This window comes from Balaenoptera acutorostrata, chromosome 15 (assembly GCF_949987535.1).
Source record: "Balaenoptera acutorostrata chromosome 15, mBalAcu1.1, whole genome shotgun sequence".
NCBI classification, from domain to species: domain Eukaryota; kingdom Metazoa; phylum Chordata; class Mammalia; order Artiodactyla; family Balaenopteridae; genus Balaenoptera; species Balaenoptera acutorostrata.
The window spans coordinates 14,983,235-15,006,675 of NC_080078.1; the positions used below are offsets into that span (position 1 = coordinate 14,983,235).

At 38.3% G+C, this 23,441-nt stretch overlaps 1 protein-coding gene across 5 annotated transcripts in view; it reads right to left on the bottom strand.

Annotated features, from left to right (window-relative positions):
- The window catches only part of TPST1 (tyrosylprotein sulfotransferase 1), a 115,876-nt gene that overhangs the window by 17,746 nt on the left and 74,689 nt on the right, over positions 1–23,441 (bottom strand). For 2 of the 5 annotated variants that reach the window (XM_057530041.1, XM_057530040.1), the window contains one exon: positions 13,398–14,326. The exons of 2 other annotated variants lie outside the window; for them this stretch is intronic. In XM_057530041.1, the coding sequence (XP_057386024.1) occupies positions 14,231–14,326 (96 nt within the window). In that variant the 3' untranslated portion in view covers positions 13,398–14,230. Of the gene's footprint in view, positions 1–13,397; positions 14,327–23,441 lie in introns of those variants that run through there. One more of the 5 variants, XM_057530039.1, reaches the window with a different exon arrangement.

Consider the following 23,441-nt stretch of genomic DNA (forward strand, 5'->3'; position numbering starts at 1 on the left):
GTAGCTAGAGGGACTTTAAGGAGAGCAGCAGTAAAAGCCTAAACTGACATGAATTGCAGTAGATTTTAGACGCTGAGGAGGCTAGCTGTGCAGGTTTTAAGGAATGCAGGGACACCTGATTAGACACTAGAGGCAGGGGGATCTTATAACACAGTAACAGAAAGTTTAGCAACCCTGTCACCTGCAGTTATACAGAAAGTAGAAAATGAGCCAAACGAACTGGATGGTCCAGCTAAGGAAACTTCCAAGCAAAGTACTGAAGGTATCACTAGGTTTCTTCCTGATAATTATAGTAAAATATGCAAGAGAAGAGAGATATTGAGGGAAACATTGTTTAAAAAAAAAAAAAAAAAGGAGCCATGAGTTGCTGGTTTTGAAATGGGTTTGAAAATTCTTAGCCTTGCCATCTTCAACGCTAGAAGCGTAGCGCTGTCACATTTCTTTCACTGATTTTGCTTCCAATGTCATATCACCTTCTCTGCCTTTTAACTCTCCTGCCTCCCTCTTATAAGGACCCTTGTGATTACACTGGGCCCACCCAGGTAATACAGGATAATCTCTTCATTTAAGATTCCTTAGTTACATCTACAAAGTCCCTTTTGACATACAAGGTAATGAACGTGTTTACAGATTCCAGGGATTAGGACATGGAAATCTTTAGGGGACCATTATTCAGGTTATAATCAATAGATAAATAATTACTATACTTGGAATTCCCATTTATAAATAGGATCACAGGGTTGAATAAAATGCTATAGAAATGAAATAGTTCTTACACATAAACAAAAAGCCCGTACATGTATATTTAAATTTTAAAACAATGACTTATGTAGGAAATGCTCTTATTCTTAGAGATGTGTGCTGAAGGAGCATAATATCTGCAACTTTCAAATAATTCAACAGCAAACAAAACAAAACAAAACAAAGAAATCATGTGTGTATACATGTACATCGAGAGATGAAGCAAATATGGCAAAATTTTAACTAATGAATCTGTTACAGGTATACAGATGTTTTCCAAATTTTTCTATAAGTATGAAAAAGTTGGGAAAAAATCAGAGAGATCAAAACAATTTTCAACAGAACAAATATATTAGCCTTAGAAAGCTCATTAGATTATAAGAAATATATAATTTGTGAAGGGGCTGAAATTGAGGATTAAACTCAGGGGTTGGCATCCTACTCTGTAAAAGGCCAGAGAGTAAATATTTTATGCTTTGTGGGCTACAGTCACTTTCCCAACTATTCAACTCTGCTTGTGTAGTGTGAAAGCAGACATAGACAACATGTAAATAAATGAGTGTAGTGTGTTCTACTAAAACTTTATTTATAAAACAAGTGGCAGGCCAGATTTGGCCTGTAGGCTGTGAAGTACCAATTACTGATTTAACTCAAAACATTCTTTCAAAATAAGAGAATTTTAAACAATCTCCAGAAACACATACTAATGACCATACTATGCGCACTGCAGACTTTAAGGTGTTGCTTTTGCTCATTGTTTTCTTCGAAGTGTATGTGTGTACATATAAATTGTTTTGCTCAAAGTGTAGGTACATATACACATATGTGTACACACACACACACACACACTCTTTCTCTCTCTCTCTCTCTAAGGGTTAAAAGATTAGTCTCATAACCCCTGGTTGTGAATTCAAATTTCACTGTAAGCTCAGACCTAGTTTATTCCTCCTTTCTGTAAACTCACTGTAAACTCTATAATATAGTTAATCCTTCCTCTCTCCCTCCTTCTCTTCCCTCCCTCCCTCTCTCCCTTCCTTCCCTCCCTTCCCTCTTTCTTCTTGCCATCCTCTTTCCAAGTGTGCTCAAGTGCACAGAATTGGATTATTCATAATCCTCAGTTCATGACAAACTTTCATCACTGGCCCATGCCTGGCCTGCTGTTATTTGTTATGCAATTCATTATTTTTATTAATAGACAGAGCATTCCCCCTTGAGAAACAATGACTTGATAGTTTCACATGCAGAGAAAACACAACTCCAGCCAGATATGATAATGGAGGAAGGAATCTAGATTTTGAAATTTACATCTTTAATCCCACTGGGCTCTTGTGGCCAGTAGAGACTCATTATCTATAAAACACAAATATGAAACAGCTGATAACATGTATGTTTACATATTCTCATTTGTCTTAAAATATTTTGGCAGCTTTGCAAGTCTCAGACTAGGCCCCTGAAGCATTCAATAATCTTGTGCTAGAAACAATGGACAAATGTTATTAATACTATACTCTCTATATCAAGAAGAAAAAATATTAATCAGCTCAGAAGCATGATCTGCTCCTCCAATAATGTTTTCTTAAAAAAGTGTATTAACTTTTGGGTGAAGTTGGACACGATGGATTGGAATGTAAATTGAATTGTGAACATGTAGTAACTATAGGAACCTCTACAGAAAGCAGTATAAATATAGCAATTATAGCATTAGGACTTTGATTTCCTGGGGAGAAAAGTTTAGCATGCAGAATGATTAAGAAATCGCATCATTTTACTATGGGACACTTATCAGGCAAGAATGCTAAGTCATTTCTATTCAAAGGTAACTGTAATGAACATAGTTTTCAGAAACAATGAAGGATAGTTCATACATACAAGTACAGTCAATAATAATTTCATCAATTCCCTTCACTGGGGTGCTTTTTCCTTCTTTTCTCAAACTAGGGAACTTTTTTTTTTTTTATAAATTTATTTATTTATTTTTGGCTGTGTTGGGTCTTCATTTCTGTGCGAAAGCTTTCTCCAGTTGCGGTGAGCGGGGGCCACTCTTCATCGCGGTGCGCGGGCCTCTCACTGTCACGGCCTCTCTTGTTGCGCAGCACAGGCTCCAGACGCGCAGGCTCAGTAGTTGTGGCTCACGGGCTTAGTTGCTCCGCGGCATGTGGGATCTTCCCAGACCAGGGCTCGAACTCGTGTCCCCTGCGTTGGCAGGCAGATTCTTAACCACTGCGCCACCAGGGAAGCCCCTCAAACTAGGGAACTTTTACTTATCCTTTAAACATGAGAATCCAGTAGTGCCATTTCTGTGTCCACATGGCATCCCAAATACCCTACTTCTATGGCAGTTATCACGTTGAATTATAGTTAATTACAGATCTATTTTCAGCATACTTCTTAAGGAGAAGGATAAACCTTTAATCATCTGTATATCCTGGATCCAGGGATGAACACAGTTGGATAAAAAAAAGAAATGAATGAAGAGATCCTTTCATAGTGGTCTCCATTTTTACAGATGATGGACTGAGAACAGTTTCTGAGGCCAACTTACAGTATACACTGAGCAGAGAAGCAGAAGAAGCAACTCCATCTGGCCCTCCCTGATTTGAACCTGCTGACCCTTCAGGGCTACATATGACATTACCTTATAGAATACTGTTATTCATTCTATTCAGTTCTACTGTTGGAAATAAAATAATACAAGAATTTTAAATTATTTTTTGATAAGAAATTACATAGCTTTTTGAAAAAGTGTTCCCTTTTGCTTAATTGCACTTTGAAATGTTCATGAAGGAACCAATTGGTGCCAAGTAGCCAAAAAAAAAAGGTAGAAAATCTAAGAAATTCTCCCTGGCCCCAACATTAGTAAGGCTTATAATGTGTGTGTGTGTGTGTGTGTGTGTGTGTGTGTGTGTGTGTGTGTGTGTGTGTGTGTACGTACATATGAATGAAAGAATATAGCACATTTTCAAAGACCTCTAATCATGATCTCTTTTTCTTGCCTCGAAGGCCATTCTAGAAAAAGCATGTTGCAGATACAAGTGCTTTGCCTTATTTTCCTTTTTAAAAATGGGGTGCTTCCCTGGTAGCGCAGTGGTTAAGAATCCGCCTGCCAATGCAGGGGACATGGGTTTGAGCCCTCGTCCGGGAAGATCCATGCCGCAGAGCAACTAAGTCCATGTGCCACAACTATTGAGCCTGCATGCCACAACTACTGAAGCCCGCGCACCTAGAGCCCATGCTCTGAAACAAGAGAAGCCACCGCAATGAGAAGCCCGCGCACTGCAATGAAGACTCAACGCAGCCATAAATAAATAAATAAATAAATAAATAAATAAATAAAATGGACAGGATGAGAAAAGGAAAGCAAGGCTAGGACAATCATATTCTGTGTAGAGAAGCAGACCTGTAAAGAAAAGGGGAGGCTAAGAACAAGGAAGTATGTCACACCTTCACTCCGTTAAGATATTTAGTTAAACTAGATTGAAGAGCTCAAAATCAGTACTGCGGCAGAAAGACAGAAAGTAAAATCTGATTTACTTAACAGAGATTGGTAAGTGTTGAAATCAGTGAAAAGGAGACCAAACCCTGTGTGTGCATGTATTTCTCCCTCTGTACATCTCCACATAGCAGTAGTTTTACTCTTTGTGGCTGCCCGGGATTTGAATCCCCTTCCTACATTTAGGAAATGCCTCACCTCATAAGTCTCGGTAGGAGACAAATCTTGTCTCCTTTATCAAAACTGCAAACAACACATACATGCCCTGTTTCATATCTCCTTCTATATAATTAATAATAATTATAATAATTTTTCAAGGTGATTTTTTTCATTATTTTTTTTAAAATTCAGGGCTATATGCTTGGTCAAATTTTCATCTGGTGCTGATCCTTTTTGCCTTATTATTCATTTTTGAAAGAGAAGAGTTGTTCATATGTCAAATATTTATAAAAGGTTCACACTGGGGAAGGACCAAGGCTACATTCCAGGTTAGTAGGAATTCTCTTTATGATACAGATTGTGTGTGAGAATTGGGTTTTTTACCTTTACTTCTCTACAGCTAACAAAGATCCACACCGCAAAGCTGCTTTCATTGCTAAAACTCTCCTTCAACCTACTTCACAACAGCATTATACAAATATGGCTTAAATGGTCTGTGTTTAGTCCCCATCTTCCCTGTTTTGTGATATTTCATGCCAAACCCTGTCTAGGGAAGCTATTGGAACTTGGCTGTGTACTGTTCTTGTTACAGACTGTTGATTTTACCCACAGACGCTGTCACTTCTGTCCCTGACTTTTTAGGTTAAATAAATTGGTTTCCAGCTCCAGTTGGGAAAAAAAGACTGTTGGTTTTGCCCTCAGTGCTTGCCAATTCTGTAGAAACCTGTGTTCTTGCCTAAAAGCATCCACATTGGGTGTCCCCCTAAACTTTCCTTGACCTGCACTGCATTTGTTGATCATTCCTTAATGTTTTCTCTCAACAAGTCCCTCTCATTTTTGTTTTCTCTTCACTGCATTTGTCTACTCTTCCTCAGTGTCTTGTGGTTTGGGGCTGTGGATTTCTCCAAGTGTCAAACATAGAATTTATGTCTCTATTTCTTGTTACGGTTATTGTGTTTAGATGATTTCCAAGATAAGAAAATGGCTATCTTTTACTCTGGCATTTAAAAACTGAAATTCAGATATCTCCTCCCCTCCTGATATTAAGTACAACTTAATTAAAGTATAACATATAAAGGAAAATGTACAAATTGTGGCTGAACTGCTCAATGAAATTTTACAGAATGAACATAGATTGAGAAATAGAACATGACCCAGCAGCCTCTCTTGTGCCTCCTTCTAGTCAAAAAGTATCTCTCTCCTCCAATAAGAGTAACTTTGAGCTTTATAGAAATAAAATCATGGCCCAGCCTCTGATAATCTGATTTTTTTCTATGAATTTGCCTATTCTGTGCATCTCACATAAGTAGAGTATTATACACTATTTATCCTTTTGTGTCTGGCTTATTTCACTTAGTGTAATGTTTTCAATTTTCATCCAAGTTGAAGCATGTATCAGAATTTCATTCTTCTTTAAGGCTGAACAATATTTCATTGTGTGGATATCACCTGTTTATCCATTCATCCATCAATGGACATTTGGGTTTTTTCCACCATTTGGCTATTGTGAATAATGCTGCCATGAACACAGGTGTACAAAAATCTGTTTGAGTCCTTGCTTTCAATCCTTTTGGGTATATACCTAGAAGCAGAATGCTGGGTCATGTGGTAATTCTATGCTTAACTTTTTGAGGAGCTGTCAGAAAGTGGCTGCATCAGTTTACATTCCCAGCCGCAATGCATGGGGGTTCCAATTTCTCCACATCCTCACGAACACTTGTAATTTCCTTTCCTTGCTTTTTAAAATAGTAGCTATCCCAGTGGGTGTGAAGAGGTATCTCACTGTGATTTTGCTTTGCATTTCCCTAATGACTAGTGATATTGAGCACTGTATTGTATACTATGATGTTTTGCCATCATTAAAAAGCAAAACAAAACAAAACCTTTCTGGTTAGAGATTGCCCCTCCAGGACTAGCCAATTCTTAGACACAGCAAAGGGCCTCACCTGAAGGATGTTTTTGTTATACAAATTAACCAATAATCCAGGGCCAAGCCTCCTCTATCTGGCCCTTATACCACAGTAGACAATATTCCTTTGCCTTAATCATCCCAAGTCAAGTACCAGGTAAGTAGGGACCATCCCTATAGCCCACATCCCACCAAAATCACTAAAAATAGCCAGTCTTAAACCGTTCACCCTGCCCTGTCTTGCCGTTCCCTTGGAAATCTTAATTAAGTTTCTGACTTAAACCTTCCCCTTGTTCCTGTCTTCTGCCTCCTGACCACCCTGGCGGCATTCTCACGTAGCCCTGCATGGGCTCCTCTCTCTAGGACCTGTGAGTACCAGAAACTTTGTATTCCTGAGTCTCTCCTCTGACTCTTGTAGCCACACCTGACTGACCATCTAATAAAAGAATATAAGACCAGCGTCTTTTCATATGCTTATTGGCCATCTGTATATCTATTCAAGGTCTTTGTCCATTTGATGTTTAACTTTTTGAGAAACTACCAGACTGTTTTCCAAAGTGATTGCACCATTTTACGTTCCCACCAGCATTGTATTAGGGTTCTAATTTCTCCACATCCTTGGAAACATATTATTATATTTTTTCTTTTGTTTTTATTGTGGTAAAATATACTTAACATAAAATACATGTCACTTGATGTTAAGTACATTTTAACCATATTCAAGTGTACAGTTCAGTGGCATTAAGTGCATTCACACTGTTGTGCAACCACCACCATTATCCATTTCCAGAACTTGTTTTTCACCCCTTACTGAAAGTCTGCATTCATTAAATAATAACTTCTAATTCCCTCCTTCCACCAGCTCCTGATAACCACTGTTCTACTTTCTGTCTTTATAGATTTGACTATTCCAGGCAACTAAAATGAGTAGTATCATATAACATTTGTCTTTTTGTATCTGGCTATCAAAAGACATTATCAAGAGAATGAAAAGAAAACCTACAGAATGGGAAAAATATTTGCAATCATACATCTGATAAGGGTTTGGTATCCAGAACATATAAAGAACTCAACAACAACAAAAATGCAACCCAATTAAAAAATGGGCAGTGGATTTAAACAAACATTTGAATAGATACAAATGGACAACAAGCACATGAAAGGATGTTCAAATTCATTGGTCAGTAAGGAAATGCAAATCAAAACCACAATAAAATACCATTTCACATGCTTTAGGATGGCTGGAATTTAAAAAACTTGAAATAACAAGTGTTGGTGGGCTTCCCTGGTGGCGCAGTGGTTGAGAATCTGCCTGCCAATGCAGGGGACATGGGTTCGAGCCCTGGTCTGGGAAGATCCCACATGCCGCGGAGCAACTAGGCCCGTGAGCCACAGCTACTGAGCCTGCGCATCTGGAGCCTGTGCTCCGCAACAAGAGAGGCCGCGACAGTGAGAGGCCTGCGCCCCGCAATGAAGAGTGGTCCCCGCTTGCCACAACTAGAGAAAGCCCTCGCACAGAAACGAAGATCCAACACAGCCAAAAATAAATAAATAATAAAATTAATTAAAAAAAAAAAAAAACAAGTGTTGGTGAGGAGTGGAGAAATAGAAATCTTGTGCATTGCTGATGGGAATGTAAAACGGCACAACCACTGTGGAAAACAGTTTGGCAGTTTCTCAGGAAGATAAACATAAAATTACCATACGACCCAGCAATTCCACTCCTAGGTATATATCCAAGAGAAATGAAACCATATATCCACACAGAAGCTTATACATGAATTTTCATAGCAGCATTGTTCGTAATAGCCAAAAGGTGGAGATAACCCAACTGTCCCTCAATGGACAAATGGATAAGCAAAATGTGGTATACGCATACAATGGAATACTATGCAGCCTTAAAGAGGATACATGGACCACGAAAACATTCCAAGTGAAATAAGCCAGACAAAAAGGAACACATATTGTACAGCTCCTTTTATATGAAATATTCATAATAGGTAAGTCCATGGAGACAGAAAGCAGATTTGTGGTTCCCACAGGGTAAGGGGAAGGAGAATAGGGAATGATTACTGAAAGGTTATTCTTCTGAGATGACATAAAAGTACTGAAACTAGAAAGAGTTGGTGATTGTTTAACATTGTGAATGAACTGAATGTTACTGAACTGTACACTTCAAAAACATTAATTGTCATGTGAATTTCACCCAATATTTTAAAAGGTTAGGGGATACTATAATTGTTTTGCCAGTGAATTTGAAATATCAGGAGAAATGGACAAGCTCTTGAAAAACACAACAAACTGACATAAGAAGAAACATAGATATTATTTATCTATTACAGAAAAATCATCCATGATTTGAAACCATCCCTGTGGTAGACTGCAAAAGTGGCCCTGGTTTTCCACTCCCTATATCCAGGCCACTTGCAACGTGACTAGGCAAATCAAAAAAGGTTTGAGAAGTCTTAGTGCCTCTAGCTGGTCTGATAGTGAAGATCTTCCCCATGCATGAAGCCAGTACGTAAAGAATGGGAGAGGTGACTATTTTGTCAAACACCCAAATCTCAAAAAAAGACCACAAGGCATACGAAGAAAGAGGGAGATATGCACGTTCCCCCACCAAAAAAACACTCCAGAAACCAACTCTAAAGAAATGCAAATACGTGCAAATCGTATATCTGATAAGGAGTTAATATGCAGGATACATAATGAACTTCTAGAACTCAATAATAAAAAAGCAACTAACTTGATTAAAAAATAGGCAAAGGACTTGAACAGACATTTCTCCAAAGATGATATACAAACGGCCAACAAACGTATGGAAAGATGCTCAACATCACTAATCATCAGAGAAATACATATCAAAACCACAATGAGATACCACTCACACCCGTTAGTAATCCCATTAGGATTACTATTAAAAAAAAAACAGAAAATAACAAGTGTTGACAAGGATGTATAAAATTAGAATCCTTGTGCACTGTTGGTACAACTGTAAAATGGTACATCTGCTATGGAAAACAGCATGTCAGTTCCTCAAAAAATTACAAATAAGATTACCATATAATCCAGCAATCCCACCTCTGGGTATATATCCAAAATAATTAAAAGCAGGGTCTCAAAGAGATACTTGCACACCCATGTTCATAGCAACACTATTCACAAGGTAGAAGCAACCCAGATGTCCATCAATGGATGAATGAATTAACAAAATATGGTATATAAATATAAATGAGTATCATTCAGTTTTAAAAAGGAAGGAAATCCTGTCATATGCTACAACATGGATGAGCCTTGAGGACATTATGCTAAATGAAATAAACCAGTCATAGAAAGACAAATACTGTATGATTCCACTTTTATTAGGTACCTAGAGTAGAGTCAAATTCGAGATAGAAAGTGGCATGGTGGCTGTCAGGGGCTGAGGGGACGGGAGGAATGGGGAGTTGTTTAATGGGTAGAAAGTTTATTTTGCAGGATTAAAAAGTCCTGGATATCTGTTTCACAACAATGTCAATATACTTAATATTACTGAACTGTACAGTTAAAAATACTTAAGATTGTAAATTTTATGCTATGCATTTTTTACCACAATAAAAAAAATCAATTCCAGGTAGGCTACAGATCTAAATGAGAAAAGGAAAGCAATAAAGGTTTTATAGATAACATAGGAGAATATCTTCATGGCCTTGGATTATGAAAAAGATTTATTAAATGGTATAACAAAACCACTAAACATAAAGAAAAGGATACTAAACTAGGCATTAAAATTAGGAACTTTTTAAAAATTAGAAACAGATGTTTTTATTTTTCAAAAAATCACATTAGTTTCTGATTAGCAGCTGAACATTTTTCAGAGGCAATATCAGTTTTAGCACCAGGAGAAATTTGGGTAATTGGTATTATATTAGTCAAAATACACAGATAGTAAATAGTAGAGACCCAAATCAAAATAGCTCAAGGAAATAAAAAAGGATATGTTTCCCTCATGTTATCAAGTGTCCTCAAATTTATCATCACAATGACTTCATCCTCAGACAGGCTCTCTCCAAATGGTGGGAAAGATGTCTAGGTTTACATCATCTTTTGGCTTCCAATCCCATAAGAAGAAAGAGAACCCCTTTCCCTCAGCATCTGTATCAATCTATGAAAATACTCTGGCCCCCTTGGTTCATATGATCTCCCAGACAATTCACTAAGCCCAGGGATATTGAGTAATCTGATTGGCCAGCCCAAGTCCAGCCAGTCCCTCCTCCCCTCATTCCCCTCATCCCCATGACAAGAAAGGCAGGGCTACATGACTGACAGCCCATTTCCAAAGCTTAAAGATGCTGAGCAGACCAAAAAAAGTAATAAATCTTCATCTCATTCTTTCCAGAGACATCTCAGTACAAGGGATCTATACTCAGACATACCTGCAACCATTCATTAGCTTGAGCATAGGAACTTCTATTCTTTTTTTGTTTGTTTGTTTGTTTTTGGCGGTGCTATGCAGCATGCGGACCTTAGTTCCCTGACCGGGGATCGAACCCGTGCCCCCTGCATTGGGAGCACGGAGTCTTAACCACTGGACCGCCAGGGAAGTCCCAGGAACTTCTATTCTTGAAAAGACAGCCTTAATGGAGAGAAAGGCAAGGCAGATAAGTGGGAGAAGGATACGTGAAATACATATAAACTCCACACATCAAAATATGTAGAGAATTTCTAAAAATCATTAAGGAAAAAGCAAATGATTCAGTAGAAAATTGGGTAAGAGACTTGAAATGGCATTTCATAACATAGTTTAGTGGTAAATAACATAAAGTGTTCACTCTCATTAGTAATTAAGGAATACAAATTTTAACCATAATAAAACATCACTACGCTCCTACAAGAAAGACTAAAATTTTAAAAGATTGACCAACAAATATTGACAATGTAGAGTAACTGAAATTCTCATACACCTGCTAGTGATAGAGTATAATCACTCTGGGAAACTCTTTAGCATTATCTTCTAAATTTGCACATACAAATGCCCTCCATACATTCATTCTGTAAAGGAAAAGATTAACTCGGCAGGCCTAGCTTGCTCAAATGTTACACATTCCCAAGAAAGGCCTATTTTCAGGACTGGCTCTTGGCTGGCTCCTGGGATCTGAGCTTGGAATGTTCTGTCTATAAGAATGTTTTTGCATGTCTGAGGCCTTGGGCCAGCCTGTACCAGTTTGAGCAGATAGTTTATGTTAGTAATTTATTTACGGTGAACATCTGTTTTTTCTCTGGAGGGGTCTACATGCCTACGTGACCAACCCCCAATAAAAACTCTGGATTCAAAAGCTCTGGTGAGCTCCCTGGTTGGCAACAATTCACATGTGTTGTCACACATGTTGCTGGGTGAATGAAGTAAATCCTGTGTGACTCCACTGTGAGGGACATTTGAAAGACAGTACCTGGTTTCCTCCAGAGTTTCCCCCATATGCCTTTTCGCTTTGTAGATTTTACTTTATATCCTTTTGCTATAATCAACTGCAACTGAATTTTGGATTACTGTGAGTGGTCTTGGGAACTCCTATTGTAAATCTCAGGCATAGTCTCAACAAAAATGCATACTCATTTTCATCAAAAGACATGTACAAGGATATTGTATATCAACATTAAAACATCCCTAAAACTATAAACAACTCAAATGTCCAAATAGTTGTGTAATTATAGTATCATATTAAATAACAAAAATGAACTACTGTGAAATGCAACAACATGAAACTCACGAATGTTAAAGGAAAGAAACCAGACACAAAAGAATACTGTCAATACCCTCCAGCTAAAGACTACTAGGAATATAGCCGTAGCTGAACATGGTGAATTCATTACTCATTTAATCAAGGGAAGACACACAACATGGGAAATGGGGGATGTCTCAGTAAAAGAGTGTTAGAAAGGACTTTCATGATTCAGGTTTTGGCTAGGTGATTTTGGGAAAGGTCCAAGGAAACAGGGGTTTGCTCTGGACTGGGTGCTGTCAGCAAGCAGGGATGATTCTATAACTGGGTATCTTAATAAATCTTATCTAAAAGGAAGGAAGACTAGAAGTGAGACTAAAGCTATTTGTAAGAAGCAGCAATCAACTCATATTAAACAAGAGGTGGGTATTGGGTATTTTGTGGTTTGCAAAGTGACCTTGATACTTTCTGTGCTCAAACAAAATTATAAAGTGGCCTTGTCTTTTCTCAGTTCATCATGGTTAAACAGTAATCTTGTCTTGTGTTGGTGTTCTGTGAGATCATTTATACCCAATATGAGACCAACATGTCCTAGTGGTCAGCACCAAGCCAGTTTCTTTTTCTTTCTTTTTTTTTTTTTTTTTACTATTTGCTTTTTTACTGAAGATCCAATTGGCTTCATTTAACAATTTATAAATCAGGCAGCACTCCATCTAGCAAGCAGAGTGGAGCTCCAAGGAGCTGTACAAAATGGAAGGCTTTTAAAGGCAGAGACGGGGTGGACAAGGAAGTCCAACTATCTGACCAAGCCAGTTTCTAATAAACCATGGCCTAGAAGTTGTGTCAGATCAGTTCTTAGATGTCAGACACTGCTTTTTTCCTTTCCTGAAAATATACTGTGTGATTCCATTTATATGAAATTTTAAAACAAGCAAAATTAAATCCATGATGGCAGAATTCAGGAGAGAAGTTATCTGTGGAAAGAAGGAAAGAGGAGGAGGAAATAATTTGGAGGGACAGGCAGAAGGCTTCTGGGGTATTGTTACTATCTCCTTGGAAGGAAAAAGAAGCATCTCTGGGTTGAAAAATGGTAGAAAAACAGAAAGGAACTGGCAATAGTCTGCACAATCTTCCTTCAATTATAAAACATGATCAATAGGTTTTCGCTATAAGATGAGGTCTTTGTATGTTCTCTTGCCTGTCAAATCACTATCTAGGAGAATGTGTCACTTGCTGAAATGCAAAATACATTAAGTGAAAAATATATGAAGAATTCACATGAAGCCCATTGATGCTTATTCAAGATTTCAAGTCCCAAAAATGAATACTTGAAAAAAGCAATGTTGAACTTCTATCAATGTCAGCTATGCAGATTCAACAACAACAGTAAATAACATAGGCATACCTTGGAGATATTGTGGGTTTGGTTCTAGACAACCGCAATAAAGCAAGTATTGCAATAAAGCGAGTCACACACAGTTTTAGGCTTCCCAGTGCATACAAAACTAATGTTTACACTACATTGTAGTCCATTAAATGTGCAATAGCATTATGTCTAAAAATAATGTACATACCTTAATTTAAAAATGCCTTATTGCTAAAAAATGCTAACCATCATCTGAGCCTTCAGTGAGTCGTAATCTTTTTGCTGGTGGAGGGTCTTGCCTTGATGTTGAGGGCTGCTGACCGGTCAGGGTGGTGTAACGAAGCCTTCAGTGACGAAGGCTGGGGTGGCTGCGGCAGTTTTTAAGAATAAGACAACAATGAAGTCTGCTGCACTGACTGACTCTTCCTTTCATGAATGATTTCTCTGTAGCCGTGCAATACTGTTTGATAGCATTTTACCCACAGTAGCACTTCTTTCAAAATTGGAGACAATCAAACCCTACTGCTGCTTTATCAACTAAGTTTATGTGATATTCTAAATCCTTTGCTGTCATTTCAACAATCTTCATGGCATCTTTACCAGGAGTAGATTCCATCTTAAGAAACCACTTTTTTTGCTCATCCAGAAGAAGCAATTCCTCATGAATTAAAGTTTTATCATGAGATTGCAGCAATTCAGTCACATCTTCAGGCTCCACGTCTAATTCTAGTACTGTTGCTATTTCCACCACATATACAGCTACTTCTTCCACTGAAGTCTTGAACCCCTCAAAGTCATCCATGAGGGTTGGAATCAACTTCTTCCAAACTCCTGTTAATGTTGAGATTTTGATCTTGTCCCATGAATCAATGAATGCTCTTAATGGCGTCTAGAATGGTGAATCCTTTCCAGGAGGTTTTCAATTTCCTTTGCCCAGATCCATCAGAGGAATCATTTTCTGTCTAAGATAGAGCATTATGAAATGTATTACTTAACCAATAATACTTGAAAGTCAAAATTACTCCTTGACTCATGGGCTGCAGAATGAATGTTGTGTTAGCAGGCATGAAAATGACATTAATCTCATTGTCCATTTCCATCAGAGCTCTTGGGTGACCAAGTGCATTGTCAATGAGCAGTAATATTGGGAAAAGAATCTTTTTTTCTGAGCAGTAGGTCTCAAAAGTGGGCTAAAATATTCAGTATTTGTAAATAAATGTGCTTTCATCCAGGCTTTGTTGCTCCACTTATAAAGCCTAGGCAGAATAGATTTAGCATAATTCTCAAGGGCCTTAGGATTTTCAGAATGGTAAATGAGCACTGGCTTCAACTTCAGGTCAACAGCTGCATTAGCCCCTTACAAGAGAATGAGTCTATCCTTTGAAGCTTTGAAGCCAGGCACTGACTTCTCCTCTTTAGCTATGAGGGTCCTAGATGACATCTTCTTCCAGTATAAGGCAGCTCTGTCTACATTGAAAATCTGTTGCTTAGTGTAGCCACCTTCATTAATTACCTTAGCTAGATCTTCTGGATAACTTGCTGTAGTTTCTGCATCAGCACTTGCTGCTTCACCTTGCACTTTTATATTATGGAGATGGCTTCTTTCCTTAAACCTCATGAACTAACCTCAGCTAGCTTCAAACTTTTTTTCTGCAGCTTCCTCACCTCTCTCAGCCTTCACAAAATTGAAGAGTTTGAGTCTTGCTCTGGATTAGGTTTTAGCTTAAGGGAATGTTGTGGCGTGGCTGGTTTGATCTTCTAACCAGACCAGTAAAACTTTCTCCATATCAGCAATAAAGCTGCTTTGCTTTCTTATCATTTGTGTGTTCACTGGAGTAGCACTTTTAATTTCCTTCAACAACTTTTCCTTTGCATTCACAACGTGGCTAACTGTTGATACAAGAAGCCTAGCTTTTGGCCTGTCTCAGCTTTCTACCTGCTCTCTTCACCAAGCTTAATCATTTCTAGCTTCTGATGTAAGGTAAGAGATGCGCAACTTTTCCTTTCACTTGAACGCTTAGAGGCCATTGTAGGGTTATAAATTAGCCTAATTTCAATATTGCTATGTCTCAGGGAACAGGGAAGCCCAAGTAGAGGGAGAGAGATGGGGGAATTGCCACTCGAAAACACAAAACATTTATCAATTACGTTCACTGTCTTACATGGGCATGCTTTGAGGTGTCCAAAACAATTATAATAGTAACATCAACTATCAGTGATCACAGATCACAACAAATATAATAGTGAAAATGTTCGAAATATTATAAGAGTTCATATTTTCAAATGAAACGAAGAATGGTAATGGAAATTATTTTCAAAAATACGATGAAAGATATGAATTCTGGGAGGAGGAACCAAGATGGCAGAGTAGAAAGACGTGCTCTCACTCTCTCTTGTGAGAACACCAGAATCATAGCTAGCTCCTGGACAATCATTGACAGGAAGACACTGGAACTCACCAAAAAAGATACCCCACATCCAAAGACAAAGGAGAAGCCACAATGAGACGGTAGGAGGGGCGCAATCACAGTAAAATCAAATCCCATAACTGCTGAGTGTGTGACTCACAGACTGGAGAACACTTATAGCACAGAAGTCCACCCGCTGGAGTGAAGGTTCCGAGCCCCACATCAGGCTTCCCAACCTGGGGGTCCAGCAACGGGAGAAGGAATTCCTAGAGAATCAGACTTTGAAACCTAGTGGGATTTGATTGCAGGACTTCGACAGGACTGGGGGAAATAGAGACTCCACTCTTGGAGGGCACACACAAAGTAGTGTGTGCATCGGGACCCAGGGGAAGGAGCAGTGACCCCGGGGAAGACTGAACCAGACCTAGCTGCTACAGTTGGAGGGTCTCCTGCAGAGGCCGGGGTGGCTGTGGCTCACCGTGGGGACAAGGACACTGGCAGCAGAAGTTCTGGGAAGTACTCCTTAGCGTGAGCCCTCCCAGAGTCTGTCATTAGCCCCACCAAAGAGGCCAGGTAGGCTCCAGTGTTGGGTTGCCTCAGGCCAAACAACCAACAGGGAAGGAACCCAGCCCCACCCATCAGCAGTCAAGTGGATTAAAGTTTTACTGAGCTCTGCCCACCAGAGTAACAGTCAGCTCTACTCACAACCAGTCCCTCCCATCAGGAAACTTACACAAGCCTCTTTGACAGCCTCATCCACCAGAGGGCAGACAGCAGAAGCAAGAAGAATTACAATCCTGCAGCCTGTGGAACAAAAACCACATTCACAGAAAGACAGACAAGATGAAAAGGCAGAGGGCTATGTACCAGATGAAGGAACAAAATAAAACCCCAGAAAAACAACTAAATGAAGTGGAGATAGGCACCTTCCAGAAAAAGAATTCAGAATAATGATATCAAAAGCTTTATAGACAAGCAAAAGCTAAGAGAATTCAGCACCACCAAACCAGCTCTACAACAAATGCTAAAGGAACTTCTCTAAGTGGGAAACACAAGAGAAGAAGAGGACCTACAAAAACAAACCCAAAACAATTGAGAAAATGGTAATAGGAACATACATATCGATAATTACCTTAAACGTGAATGGATTAAATGCTCCAACCAAAAGACACAAGCTTGCTGAATGGATACAAAAACAAGACCCATATATATGCTGTCTACAAGACACCCACTTCAGACCTAGGCACACATACAGACTGAAACTGAGGGGATGGAAAAAGATATTCCATGAAAATGGAAATCAAAAGAAAGCTGGAGTAGCAATACTCATATCAGATAAAATAGACGTTAAAATAAAGAATGTTACAAGAGACAAGGAAGGACACTACATAATCAACAAGGGATCAATCCAAGAAGAAGATATAACAATTATAAATATATATGCACCCAACATAGGAGCACCTCAATACATAAGGCAACTGCTAACAGCTATAAAAGAGGAAATCGACAGAAACACAATAATAGTGGGGGACTTTAACACCTCACTTACACCAATGGACAGATCATCCAAAATGAAAATAAATAAGGAAACAGAAGCTTTAAATGACACAATAGACCACATAGATTTAATTGATATTTGTAGGACATTCCATCCAAAAACAGCAGATTACACTTTCTTCTCAAGTGCGCACGGAACATTCTCCAGGATAGATCACATCTTGGGTCACAAATCAAGCCTCAGTAAAGTTAAGAAAATTGAAATCATATCAAGCATCTTTCCTGACCACAACACTATGCGATTAGAAATGAATTACAGGGAAAAAAACGTAAAAAACACACACACATGGAGGGTAAACACTACGTTACTAAATAACCAAGAGATCAATGAAGAAATCAAAGAGGATATCAAAAAATACCTAGAGACAAATGACAATGAAAACACGACAATCCAAAACCAATGGGATGCAGCAAAAGCAGTTCTAAGAGGGAAGGTTATAGCTATACAAGCCTACCTCAAGAAACAAGAAACATCTCAGATAAACAACCTAACCTTACACCTAAAGGAACTAGAGAAAGAAGAACAAACAAAACGCAAAGTGAGCAGAAGGAAAGAAATCATAAATATCAGAGCAGAAATAAATGAAATAGAAACAAAGAAAACAATAGCAAAGATCAATAAAACTAAAAGCTGGTTCTTTGAGAAGATAAACAAAATTGATAAACCATTAGCCAGACTCATCAAGAAAAAGAGGGAGAGGACTCAAATCAATAAAATTAGAAATGAAAAAGAAGTTACAACAGACACCACAGAAATACAAAGCATCCTAAGTGACTACTACAAGCAACCCTATGCCAATAAAACGGACAACCTGGAAGAAATGGACAAATTCTTAGAAAGGTATAATCTTCCAAGACTGAACCAGGAAGAAAGAGAAAATATGAACAGACCAATCACAAGTAATGAAATTGAAACTGTGATTAAAAATCTTTCAACAAACAAAAGTCCAGGACCAGATGGCTTCACAGGTGAATTCTATGAAACATTTAGAGAAGAGCTAACACCCATCCTTCTCAAACTCTTCCAAAAAATTGTGGAGGAAGGAACACTCCCAAACTCATTCTATGAGGCCACCATCACCCTGATACCAAAACCAGACAAAGATACTACAAAAAAAGAAAATTACAGACCAACATCACTGATGAATATAGATGCAAAAATCCTCAACAAAATACTAGCAAACAGAATCCAACAACACATTAAAAGGATCATACACCATGATCAAGTGGGATTCATCCCAGGGATGCAAGGATTCTTCAATATACGCAAATCAATCAATGTGATACACCATATTAACAAACTGAAGAATAAAAACCATATGATCATCTCAATAGATGCAGAAAATGCTTTTGACAAAATTCAACACCCATTTATGATAAAAACTCTCCAGAAAGTGGGCATAGACGGAACCTACCTCAACATAATAAAGGCCATATACGACAAACCCACAGCACACATCATTCTCAATGGTGAAAAACTGAAAGCATTTCCTCTAAGATCAGGAACAAGACAAGGATGTCCACTCTCACCACTATTATTCAACATAGTTTTGGAAGTCCTAGCGACGGCAATCAGAGAAGAAAAAGAAATAAAAGGAATACAAATTGGAAAAGAAGAAGTAAAACTGTCATTGTTTGCAGATGACATGATACTATACATAGAGAATCCTAAAGATGCCATGAGAAAACTACTAGAGCTAATCAATGAATTTGGTAAAGTTGCAGGATACAGAATTAATACACAGAAATCTCTTGCATTCCTATATACTAATGATGAAAAATCTGAAAGAGAAATTAAGGAAACACTCCCATTTACCACTGCAACAAAAAGAATAAAATATCTAGGAATAAACCTACCTAGGCAGACAAAAGACCTGCATGCAGAAAACTATAAGACACTGATGAAAGAAATTAAAGATGATACCAACAGATGGAGAGATATACCATGTTCTTGGATTGGAAGAATCAACATTGTGAAAATGACTATACTACCCAAAGCAATCTACAGATTCAATGCAATCCCTATCAAATTACCAATGGCATTTTTTACGGAACTAGAACAAAAAATCTTAAAATTTGTATGGAGACACAAAAGACCCCAAATAACCAAAGCAGTCTTGAGGGAAAAAAAAGGAGCTGGAGGAATCAGACTCCCGGACTTCAGACTATACTATAAAGCTACAGTAATCAAGACAATATGGTACTGGCACAAAAACAGAAACATAGATCAATGGAACAAGATAGAAAGCCCAGAGAAAAACCCACGCACCTATGGTCAGCTAATCTATGACAAAGGAGGCAAGGATATACAATGGAGAAAAGACAGTCTCCTCAATAAGTGGTGCTGGGAAAACTGGACAGCTACATGTAAAAGAATGAAATTAGAACACTCCCTAACACCATACACAAAAATAAACTCAAAATGGATTAGAGACCTAAATGTAAGACCGGACACTATAACACCCTTAGAGGAAAACATAGGAAGAACACTCTTTGCAATAAATCACAGAAAAATCTTTTTTGATCCACCTCCTAGAGTAATGGAAATAAAAACAAAAATAAACAAGTGGGACCTAATGAAACTTAAAAGCTTTTGCACAGCAAAGGAAACCATAAACAAGACAAAAAGACAACCCTCAGAATGCGAGAAAATATTTGCAAATGAATCAGTGGACAAAGGATTAATCTCCAGAATATATAAACAGCTCATGCAGCTCAATATTAAAGAAACAAACAACCCAATCCAAAAATGGGCAGAAGACCTAAATAGACACTTCTCCAAAGAAGACATACAGATGGCCAAGAAGCACATGAAAAGCTGCTCAACATCATTAATTATTAGAGAAATGTAAATCAAAACTACAATGAGGTATCACCTCACATCAGTTAGAATGGGCATCATCAGAAAATCTCCAAACAAATGCTGGACAGGGTGTGGAGAAAAAGGAACCCTCTTGCACTGTTGGTGGGAATGTAAATTGATACAGCCACTATGGAGAACAATATGGAGGTTCCTTAAAAAACTAAAAATAGAATTACCATATGATCCAGCAATCCTACTACTGTGCATATACCCAGAGAAAACCATAATTCAAAAAGACACATGCACCCCAATGTTCACTGCAGCACTATTTACAATAGCCAGGTCATGGAAGCAACCTAAATGCCCATTGACAGACGAATGGACAAAGAAAATGTGGTACATATATACAATGGAATATTACTCAGCCATAAAAAGGAACGAAATTGAGTCATTTGTTGAGATGTGATGGATCTAGAGACTGTCATACAGAGTGAAGTAAGTCAGAAAGAGAAAAATAAATATCGTATATTAACGCATGGATGTGGAACCTAGAAAAATGGCACAGATGAACCGGTGTGCAGGGCAGAAGTTGAGACATAGATGTAAAGAACAAATGTATGGACACCAAGGGGGAATTCCATGGGGGAGTGGGGATGGTGGTGTGCTGAATTGGGCGATTGGGATTGACATGTATACACTGATGTGTATAAAATTGATGACTAATAAGAACCTGCTGTATAAAAAAATAAATAAAATTAAATTAAAAAAAATTTTTTTAAAGATATGAATTCTATTTCCAGGAATAGCAACTCGTATCAACACACCTAAGTTTGCATATTATTTCAGGGTATTCAAAGATACCAAAAAGTACATGCAGGTTAAGAACTACCACTCCATCATTTTCTATTTAGTACCGCAAAAGAGAATTCTGAAGCCAGCATAATTTTTGTTCCTTTGTAGGTAACGTATTTTTTTATGCCTCGATATATACAGGGTTTTTTTTTCCCCCCCAGGATCCCTGAAATTTGTAAATACCACCAAAACATGTCTCGGTTCAGACATTTTTTTCATGATGTTCTTTAGAATATGGTGAACCCTTTTATTCTTCAGGTCATTTCCAACCCTGGAAACTTTTCTACGATAACAAATTTGATTAATGCTTCTGTTCCATTTCTTCTGGTTTCTCCTTTGGAGATTTCTATTATTCACTGGTTAAATCTCAATTTTCTTTCTTTAATATGTATAATTTTCTCTTATCTATCATTTCCATCTCTGTCCTTTCACTGTGAATTCTGGATGGTCATCCCAAGTATGCTTTCTATGTCATTAATTTGATTTTTTTGGTCAAATTCTGCCCCTTACCACATGCTCCTTCTTCCCCAGATATGTTGTTTACTTGGAGCTCCGGCTTACGAGTGGATATAGAAGATAGAGTGGATAAAAAATGAGGGGAGATGACAGGGTTGGGATTTTTAGCAGACCAGCTAACAGCTCTGACTTCCTGATTTTCTAGTCAGGGAGCCCCTCCAATATGGAGTTAGGGATGAATAGTAAAGGTGAGTCAAAGCCTTGTTCTGCCTTCTTTGTTGCCATCAGTAATCTTGGGTTTAAGGAAGTACTATGAATGTGGTCTTCAATACAGTCAATGATAAACTTACTAGAAAATTTCCCCATTCTTTAACATAGAGTTTTTTCATATCTTTATTTTACAGTGATGTTCCTTTTTATTAGGGATCTTTATGGAATTTTTAAAAAGGTAATCGGAAGAAGCTCTTTCAGACACTAGTAATCTGATACCAAGTTAACCTAGAACTGTGTCTTCTCCCATGTTTTCCCTGAATAAGACCACAGGGTAAAAAATTACTTCTAATTATTCTGGTTTATTATATTCTCATTTACAGACACTGGGTTTTCTAGGCGTTGGGTATTATTGTTTAGTACAATCATTTATGAACATTCAGAATATTTATTGACATAAAGAGAAGTGATTTCGGGCTTCCCTGGTGGCGCAGCGGTTGGGAATCCGCCTGCCAATGCAGGGGACACGGGTTCGAGCCCTGGTCTGGGAAGATTCCACATGCCGCGGAGCGGCTAGGCCCGTGAGCCACAACTACTGAGCCTGCGCATCTGGAGCCTGTGCTCCGCAACGAGAGAGGCCGCGATAATGAGAGGCCCGCGCACTGCGATGAAGAGTGGCCCCCGCTTGCCGCAACTGGAGAAAGCCCTCGCGCAGAAACGAAGACCCAACACAGACATAAATAAATAAAACTAAATTAAAAATTTAAAAAAAAAGAAGTGATTTCTCTCTTTAATATTCCAAAGGAAACTGTGTCAACAGCTACCCAACCAAATCTCTTAGCTGTGTTCTCTCACTTTCAAAAGGTAATCTAACTAAAGAAGACAGAAAGAGAAAAATGAGAGCAACCCTGCAACCTGCTTCATTTGTTTAAGAGACTGGATTCCCCATAAGCCTTCAGATGGGATCACAGCTGCTAAAGAAGACAATTAAAATGTATGACACAGCAAGGAATAAGTGCTTGTACACATAACAAAGGGGCTCCTTTGACATCTGATCTAGGTAAGCAGAAGACAAAGAAAACCTGCTTTATACAGCATATATGAGTGCATGAAATTCATTACCTCCAAGAGGACTTCTGGCAGAGAACACAAATTATTGGGATACATTTATGAATGACAGTGCCAAAATGGTGACAGAGAAGATGAGAAAGATTTGACTCTGAAAAATGATTCAAAGGGCACAAACTTGCTGTGGCTATTCCCTCAGGGTAGTCTCAGACTTTTAGACTGACCCTGTGGACAAATTCCTGCATTTCTAAAACCAGTTTTTATCCTTTAAAACACAGTGGAAAATTTTCTGTCGTCTTATCATTACCTCATTTTTTTCTATGTCATCTTTTCTCTCCAACTACCTATATATTCCCTCTGGATAAAAACCAGGTCTTTGCTTCTCTTGAAGCAACTAGAAGGTATTATGCCTAGAGCAATTATTTAGTAATTACTTGTTTAATAATCAAAGACTTAAAATGATATACTCAAACACAGACTGAGTTATTCTAAGAGACAGTAAAATGTACTACTTTGAACCTTCTTATATATTCTTTTTTTTAAAATAATTTTATTTATTTATTTATCTTTGGCTGTGTTGGGTCTTCACTGCTGTGCGTGGGCTTTCTCTAGCTGTGGTGAGCGGGGGCTACTCTTCATTGCGGTGCACGGGCTTCTCATTGCGGTGGCTTCTCTTGTTGCAGGCTTCAGTAGTTGTGGCATGCTGGCTCAGTAGTGTTGGCT